Source organism: Castor canadensis, chromosome 14, assembly GCF_047511655.1.
Source record: "Castor canadensis chromosome 14, mCasCan1.hap1v2, whole genome shotgun sequence".
NCBI lineage: Eukaryota > Metazoa > Chordata > Mammalia > Rodentia > Castoridae > Castor > Castor canadensis.
Window position 1 is genome coordinate 22276427 of NC_133399.1, and position 8877 is coordinate 22285303.

Genomic DNA, 8877 nt, shown 5'->3' on the forward strand with positions numbered 1-8877 from the left:
TGAGGAGCAGGTAGAAACTTCATTTTTTGAGACAGGGTCTTGCCTCAGTCTCCCAAGTACTGCGATTACAGGCATGTACCACCACACCCTACTCACTACTACAAAAAAAATTTTAATCACATGTATGTCTTGAGTTACATCTCTATAGGGCATCAACTTATCTAGACTATGCCTTATTGCCCCGATACTGATCTGAAAGCACAGGGAGGGGTGGGATCTGGAGGGTTTATAATTTCTGACCCCATTCCCTCCAACTCCCTGTAGAACGTTGAGTCATATCATCCTCTGAGCCTCAGTTTTCTCATCTGTAAAATGGAGTTCTACCGGTATAGGCAAAAGTTTTTGGGAAAAATGAAATAATACACATGGAGCACTCTGTGCAGGTTGGAGGGTACTACTAGTAGGCGAGTCCCTCTTACTTTTATAAATGGGGATGGTCACAACCCAGCCTCCCTTTCAAATTTTTATTTAATTAATTTAATTATTTTTGCAGTACTGGGGCTTGAACTCTGGGCCTACACCTTGAGCCACTCCGCCAACCCTTTTTTGTGTTGGGTTTTTTAGAGATAGGATCTTGTGAACTATTTGCCTGGGCTGGCTTAGAACCTCAATCCTCCTGATCTCTGCATCCTGAGTAGCTAGGATTACAGGCGTGCACCACCGGCGCCCGGCTCCCTTTCAAAATTTAAAAATGGTTGATATCAGCAGAATGGCCATCTCTGGAACTCACTAACCACCGTCCCTCCCAGTACAAGAAAGAATCCTAGGTCTGAAGGGTTCGGAACCCCAAAGAGGTTAAGTCCAAGGTCACACAGCCTGTTGGTGGTGTGGCTGCACGAAACTCAAAACGAACCTGTTTCTGCCCTTCGAGTCATCAGTTTTACCTCGCTTGTCAACCAAAAGCCACTGGTCAGTCCACGGAGGAGGTGCGACCTGAATCCTTTCTAGCCTTTAAACCTAGTTGACACGCTCAAGAGGGCGACGCTCAGAGCCCAGCACAAGGCTCCGCCACACTAAACATGGCGGCGCACGCTCCGGGCGCTGTTTCCGGTTCCGGTTTCCCAGGCTCGCGCCCGACCACGCTGTGCGTGCTGGGAGCAGCCATGGCGGATGGTCCTGTAACTGAACTGCTGCTGCGCCGGCTTGAGGCAGCGGATGGTGGCCTGGACAGTGCGGAGCTGGCCGCGCAGCTGAACGTGGATCACCAGGCGGTGGTGGGCGCCGTGAAGAGCCTACAGGCCCTAGGCGAGGTGAGCCAGACCCAGGGCCGTCTCGCTTTTGCACCTGGAGCCCCCTTTCTGGGAGAGCCCTGTCTCCTGGCCAATCAGGAGGGACCTGTCTCCTCAGGTCCAGCTGGGGGGTAATTGTGTGCAAGTCCAGCCCTAGATGCACAGCGGGGAGGTCTAGAACGAATGAGTTTTGTGGCGCAATGATGATCCTCAAGCAATAAACGTATGTTGAGGAATGGTCAGTATGGTGGGGGGTGGTAGGGATGCTACTGTGGTGGACAGGAAGACGTGCTTGCTTCCATAAAGGAGGTTGCAATCTGATAAGGAGCTGCTCAAATGACCAGAATGATGGGAGAAGCACTAGGAGCACTGAGCTGACGGCTGACCCCTACTTGGGGGTCAGAGAGAGCAGCACGGTGATGACAGCTGAGTTGGGTCTGCGCCATGCGGGGGTGGGGGTGGGGGGGAGTCACTCAGAAAGGTTAAGCAACTTTCCCAGGGTCACACAGTGAGTAAGGTGCCAAGCTGGGATTGGAAGAAAACAGGGAGTTGGTATCTAGGGGCCCCTCCCGCGTAGCCTTATCTTTGTCTTCTATCAAATGGCCAGAGATATCATCATTACCAGAATTTCTTTAAGTCTTTATCTCACAGGGGTCATGGGGAACCATAGTAGGAATTGAAGCCTGTCAAGTATGTTTGGTTTCTATACTACCTTTGGGAAGGATTGACAGAGGCAAGACTAGAGGCAAGGAGATGATGGTAAAGGTTGGCACATCTCCAAGCTAGAGGGTATGACATTTGGCTGTGCTCCCACAGGGGGAGCACATATGAAGCCCTGCCTTGTGACGTGGGCAACGAGAGGATGATGGAGATATAGGAGAAGGGTTCTGAGGGGCTTGTGGGCCTCCCAAGAAGTTGGGTCCCTGAGAGTAGGATCTGGGCTGTTTGTCTAGCCCAAGTTCCATGCCTACCCTGGTCTCAGTGTTACTTGTCCAATCCTTGCCTTAATTGTAGGATGATGACATTGTTATTATCCCCATATTGCAAGAAATGACAAATGATGCTTAACATGGGTAAGTAACTTGGACAGTATCACTAGTCAGACTGGTGAACCTGGATTTGAAATTAGGAATGCAGTTTGCACAGCCCCAGGTCCTCTGTACAGTGGAGTTCAAACCTCAGTACTGGCCAGGCGCTGGTGGCTCATGCCTTTAATCCTAGCTACTTAGGATTTAGAGATCAGGAGGATCTTGGTTTGAAGCCAGCTCCTGCAAACAGTTTTCGAGAGCCTATCTTGAAAATATCCACCAGAAAACAGGGCTGGTGGAGTGGGTCAAAGTAGAGCACCTGCCCAGCAAGTGTGAGGCCCAGAGTTCAAGCCCAGTACTGCCAAAATTAATAAATTTTTTAAATTACCCAATATAAAAAGGCTGGTTGAGTGTCTGAACCAGTAGAGCACCTGCCTAGCAGGCCTGAGGCCCTGCATTCAAACTTCAGTACCACCAAAAAAAAAACCACCAAATACAAGCAAAAGGACTGAGGATGTAGTCCAGCGGTAGAATGCATACTGAGCATGCATGAGACCTGCATTCCATCCCCTCCTAAAAATCTTGTCGTCTGCTCAGTGATCTCGGTCACATGAAAAACTTGGCAATGGGACGTCCTCCCCAAGAGGTCACTGGGCTGGGAAGCAAGACACCTAGAATGTGAAGCAGTTCTGGAAGATGCCTTGTGCATGTCCCGCTCAGTGCTGTGGCACACAAGTCAGGCTCTGAATCCCACCCCACCTCTGTCCCCATTACCCCACAGGTCATCGAGGCTGAGCTTTGCTCCACCAAACGCTGGGAGCTGACCACTGAGGGAGAGGAGATTGCCCGGGAAGGCAGCCATGAGGCCCGTGTGTTCTTCAGCGTGCCCCCAGAAGGCCTGGCACAGAGCGAGCTCATGGTAGGGGCAGGGCAGGGCCTGGGGAGAAGGGGTGAAGGTGGCTGTTGCACAGCCCTCACTGCCGACTCACTCCCCCAGCGCATGCCCAGTGGCAAGGTGGGCTTCAGTAAGGCCATGTCTAGCAAATGGATCCGTGTGGACAAGAGTGCGGCGGATGGGCCCCGGGTGTTCCGAGTGGTGAGTCCCTGCAGATCCGCGGGTGGGCAAGTGAGATGGCACATGGGCCCATGGCCCTCACAGCCCTGGTCACCACAGGTGGACAGCGTGGAGGACGAGGTGCAGCGGCGGCTTCAGCTGGTCCAGCGGGGGCAGGCAGAAAAGTTGGCTGAGAAGGAAAGAAGCGAGCTCAGGAAGCGGAAGCTGCTGACTGAAGTGTAAGTGGCCTCAATGCCAGGCCTAGGTCCCCTTCACCTGGGTAGCACTAAGATGTCAGTCTACGTCCCCCCTTTACTCATGGTTGTCAAGTGTGACCCCAGGGCCTTCGTTCATGCTGCACCTTCTGCCAAGAACTATCTTCCTGTGGGTCTTCCAGCACAGCGCTCCATTAAGGCCTGTCCACGTTCACCTTAAATAAACTACCCTTGAGCCAGGCATAGTGACGCATGCCTACAATCCCAGCACTTCAGAGGCAGAGATCAGGAGGATTGCAGTTCAAAGCCACACTGGGCAAACAGTTCTGTGAGAACCTATCTCAAAAAAACTCAACACAGAAAGGGCAAGTGGAGTGGCTTAAGGTGTAGGCCCTGAGTTCAAGCCCCAGTTCTGGGAAAAAATCCCAAAAACAGAGAAGCCACCCTGACGCTTCCTGCCCTATCCTGGTCTCTCTGCCTCCTGCCCTGTTTGTTACCCTCACATTCCGTAGTACTGCCTGAAGTTGGATGGCTCCAAGGGCCTGCTTGCCAGGGGCTCTATTCTTCTCAGACCAATGTCTTCTTGTAGCAAAGTGTGCTAGAGAGCACAGACTGCACCTAGGCTGCTCAGCTAAAAGTCTAGGCTCTGCCTATCATCCCAGCTACTTGGGAGTCACAGACTAGCAGGCTTGCAGTTCAAGACCAGCCCAGGCAAAAAGTTAGTGAGACCCCCCCCATCTCAAACAGTAAGTCAGGCATAGTGATTCATGCTTATCATCCCAGCTATTTGAGAGATGCTGGTAGGAGGATGGCCTAAGGCTGACCTCGGGCAAAAATGCCAAACCCTATCTGAAAACTACTAATGCAAAAATGCAAGGTTTTTGAGTTCAAATCCTAGTACTGCCCCACCTCCCTAAAAAGGTCTGAGTTCTGTTACTTGATGATATTGTTCAAGTCTCCTGGCCTTTTCCTGCCTCAGTTTCCTTGTCTGAGTAACTCCCCCTTCTCCTAGGGTTGTGGGGTGACTTCAGTATGCAGAATCAGGAGCAGAATACTGTTCTCAATGAACCCTGGCATCCATTATGCTCTCAGTGTTTGTTGAATGAGTATATGAGTGAACACAGAGAGATAGACGGTGGCCATGTGAGAGAATTTCAGATGATAACAGAAAAAACAAAATAAAGTAGAGTGACTTGGTGGGTGGTGCTGACGTCCGCATCTGATGGGAGAGCTGAGGAAGCCTCTCAAGGTGACAGCAACATCCCTTCTGCTCCTTTGGCCACAGGACCCTGAAGACCTACTGGGTGAGAAAGGGCAAGGCCTTCAGCACCAGCGTCTCCAAGCAGGAGGCAGAGCTGAGCCCAGAGATGATCTCCAGGTAGTGCAGATCCCAGGAAGGTGGCCATTGGGGGTTGCAGGAGGACTGGGCAGCCCTCAGCAGGTCCATGCAACCCACCCCCTACAGTGGCTCCTGGCGGGACCGACCCTTCAAGCCATACAACTTCCTGGCCCGTGGCATGCTCCCTGACAGTGGCCACCTGCACCCCTTGCTCAAGGTCCGCTCCCAGTTCCGTCAGATCTTCCTGGAGATGGGGTGAGCACAGGGCCTGGGTGGGTGCGGTGCTACACAGCCTCTGGGCACAGGCAGGGCAGTCAGGCGTGTTTCCTACCAGGTTCACCGAGATGCCGACCGACAACTTTATCGAGAGCTCCTTCTGGAACTTTGACGCGCTCTTCCAGCCCCAGCAGCACCCAGCACGGGACCAGCATGACACCTTCTTCCTGCGAGGTGGGTCGGCCTCAGGCCTGCCCAGAGGACGGCGGAGGTGCTGGGCCTGTCCAGAACCTTTAGAGCGCCTACCACACATTTTGTAAAATGAGAACTATCCTCACCCTGGCCCACTAGTCCTTGGTAGCTGGTCCCATCAGCCTCTGAGATCTCCAGTTTCCTTGAGGCATGCCAGCCGGTACCTGCCTTTGGGCCTTTGTCCTGAATTCTATGTGGATAACTGTTTTGTCTCAGATCTTTTTAAAGGATCTAGTTAAGCTCAGTCGTACAGTGTTTGCCTAGTGTGTTCATATCCTGAATTTCATCAGCAAGTGCTCTCTGATCCCTCATTCATGGCCATGTCTCTCTGTTAACATCCAAGTCAAGGCCACAAAGGGGACAGAAGTTCTTGGTCTGGGGAGACCAGCATCATGGTGGGGACAATGTCTGTTAAATCCTGAGCCATCTGTGTAGTGGGATAGACAGTGGCAAATGCCACAGGGGACACTAGTGTGTGTCTTTCTGTGTGCGTGTGCACAGAGGGTTGCCAGGTGTCTTGTCAATTTAAAACAAAAATGGGAGGTGGGGAAGGAGGCATATTTGGAAAGTGAAAGCTCCAAGCAGAGGGCGTGGCCTGTGCAAAGGTCCTGAGGCTGGAATGAGCCTTGTGTGCTCAGCTAGAGAGGAATGGGACTGACTCAGGTGCCAGTCACCCTTGGCTGCCACTGTACATGTTGCTGCCTCAGTTTACCTCCCTGCTTGAGAAATGTTTACTGAAGGACTGGAGTGTGGCTCAGGTGGTGCAAGACCCAGAGTTCAAACCCCAGTGCCACCCCACCCCCCCAAAAAAAGTTCACTAACTGACCAGATAATGCTGTGTTGTGTGCAGATCCAGCTGAGGCCCTGCAGCTCCCAATGGACTATGTGCATCGGGTGAAGCGGACCCACTCCCAGGGTGGCTACGGCTCACAGGGGTGAGGAGGGTCCTGGGTTCAGGCCAGGGAGGGGAAGGAGGTAATGGGGCTACTGACCCTGGTGCAACTGCCCACCTGTCTTTTCTCCTTAAGGTACAAGTACAGCTGGAAACTGGATGAGGCCCGGAAAAACCTGCTACGCACACACACCACAGCTGCCAGTGCTCGTGCCCTCTACCGCCTCGCCCAGAAGGTGCAGCTCGGCCTGGGCAGGGGGTGGCTGGCCAGTGCTGTCCTCCAGACCTTCTGACCCATGCCTGGTCCGGGCATGGCCTGGCTGTCACCCTCCTCAGAAGCCCTTTGTGCCGACCAAGTACTTCTCCATTGACCGTGTGTTCCGGAATGAGACCCTGGACGCCACACACCTGGCTGAGTTCCACCAAATTGAGGGCGTGGTGGCTGACCATGGGCTCACCCTGGGCCACCTCATGGGTGTCCTACGGGAGTTCTTTACCAAGCTGGGTGAGCAGGCCAGCTGGGCTGAGACAGGCAGGTGGTCTGGGGACACTGGGAGGCTGCCCGGGTCACCAGCCTGCTTTCTCCTGCCTCTCCAGGGATCACTCAGCTGCGTTTCAAGCCAGCCTACAACCCGTACACCGAGCCCAGCATGGAGGTGTTCAGCTACCACCAAGGTCAGGGGGCGGTGCTGGGTGTGGATGGAGATCTGAGGGACCCCACGGCTTGGTTTGGGTTCCCCCACTCCTAGGCCTGTATACCGTCTCCCCACCATGCTCCGCACCCCACACACGTGCCTCCCTGTTCTCCCCATCTGCCCCGCAGGTCTGAAGAAGTGGGTGGAAGTTGGGAACTCTGGGCTCTTCCGCCCGGAGATGCTCCTGCCCATGGGGCTTCCCGAGAATGTGTCTGTCATTGCATGGGGCCTCTCCTTGGAGCGGTGAGTGCCAGGCAGGAAGTCGGGGCTCTGTTCATTCACTCGTTCATTCATCTGGCAAAAGCCCCCTTTGTGGTCCTGGTCCTCTATGTGAACACTACAGCACACAGCCATACCACCGTGAAGCCTGGGTCCTATGGAGCCAGAGGATAACTAGCAGGACCAATGAGTAAAGCAGTAAATAAAGTTCAGAATGTGTCCAAAGGCAGGAGGCACTGTGGACAAGACAAAGTAGGGCTGAGGAAGACTAGGTGGTCAGGGAGGGCTTCACGGAGGAGGTGGTACCTGAGTAGAGTGGAAGTAGATGGAGTTAGGATGTTTTGGAAGAGTGTTCCAGGTAGAGGGCACAGCCAGTGCTGAAGCCCTGAGGCTGGACTGGGCCTGGTGTGTTTGGAGAGCAGCAGGGAGGCCAGGTTGACTTGAGGGAGGGGAGTGAGGGTATGACTGGGAGGAGATGAGGACAGAGAGGTGATTGGGCCTTGTGGACCATGGGAAGGACTGTGGCTTTCCCTGGGAAGAAGTTGGGAGCCTCCAGAGGGGTCCTGAGCAAAGGGGAATGCGACCTGACTTGACATGACACTCGCTTCCCTACCAGCCCGACGATGATTAAGTACGGCATCAACAACATCCGGGAGCTGGTGGGCCACAAGGTGAACCTGCAGATGGTGTACGACAGTCCCCTGTGCCGCCTGGACTACGAGCCAAGGCCCCCGCAGACGCAGGAGGCTGCGTGACATGGCCCAGCCCCCGAGTGCCTGTGCACCCTGCACCAGTGACCCCCTTATTTATGAGGCCTCTGTGAGGCCAGCCCCTCCCGCTGCCCCACCCACATCAGGGTGGGGGAGAGTCCTTCTGCTGGCCTAACTATGGGGTGGCCACATAGGCCCTGCAGGCCAGCTGCTGTCAAATAAAGTGGGCAGTTGCCCTTACTAGAGCCTTTCCTTAGGGGCCCCAGAGGGTCCTCCTGACTCAGCATGGTGTGCTTGATGGGGAAGAAACTGGGCAGTGGACCCCTGGGTTTGAGGGGTGTGAGTTGGGGGTCTGGGATCCTTGGAGGTCCTGGGCAGCCTGAGCCAGATCACCTGGGGAAGACTAGGTCCATCAGCATTCCTTCATCACCTACTAGAGCTAGCCCTTGTAAATGAAGAGGACAACTCAAAAGCCAGGATTCTCCCTAATTGGTTGGAAGCAAGGGTGTGTGGGTGGAAGGAAATGGCTCTTAAAAAAAAAGAAGAAGAAGAATGAAGTGATGGCTGGACGTGGTGGAGCACACCTGTAATCTCTCTCAGAGGCAGGAGAGTCTTGAGTTCAGGGCCAGCATGGGTTACCTAGTGAATCTCTGTTTCAAAAACAAGTTAAATCAGCCCAGAGTGGAGAACTGAGGCAGGTAAAGCTTTGAGAGCCCATGACTCAATGAACGGTGAGCAGGATCTCCTATCTGAGTTTTGTCTTGTATGTTTTGTGGACTTTTATTTTCAAGAGGGTACTGGGTCATACCCAGGGTCTTGAGCTTGCTTAAGAGTAAAACTTTGAGATTTTTCCTGGGTAAATAATCCTCAAGTCTTCAAGCAACACGCTGCAAGAAGACTGCCTACTATTTATTGAAGTTTTACGATATGCCAGTTGTCTTATCCGTGGGACTTTTACAACAGTGGGATGTTTTAGGTTTTCATCCCCCCAGTAGTAGATAGAGATGGATTTTGAGGGTGAGTGATAG

At 53.4% G+C, this 8877-nt stretch overlaps 1 protein-coding gene across 1 annotated transcript; it reads left to right on the forward strand.

Moving 5' to 3' along the window:
• The first annotated feature begins 1068 nt into the window (after positions 1-1068).
• Positions 1069-8089, forward strand: Farsa (phenylalanyl-tRNA synthetase subunit alpha). The gene is made up of 13 exons (XM_020155912.2): positions 1069-1250; positions 3039-3176; positions 3255-3353; positions 3432-3550; positions 4812-4904; positions 4992-5120; positions 5200-5315; positions 6184-6268; positions 6362-6461; positions 6562-6730; positions 6823-6900; positions 7049-7163; positions 7756-8089. The coding sequence occupies exons 1-13, from the start codon at positions 1104-1106 to the stop codon at positions 7892-7894; spliced, it is 1527 nt and encodes a 508-aa protein (XP_020011501.1). The 5' UTR covers positions 1069-1103; the 3' UTR covers positions 7895-8089.
• The last annotated feature ends 788 nt before the right edge of the window (positions 8090-8877 follow it).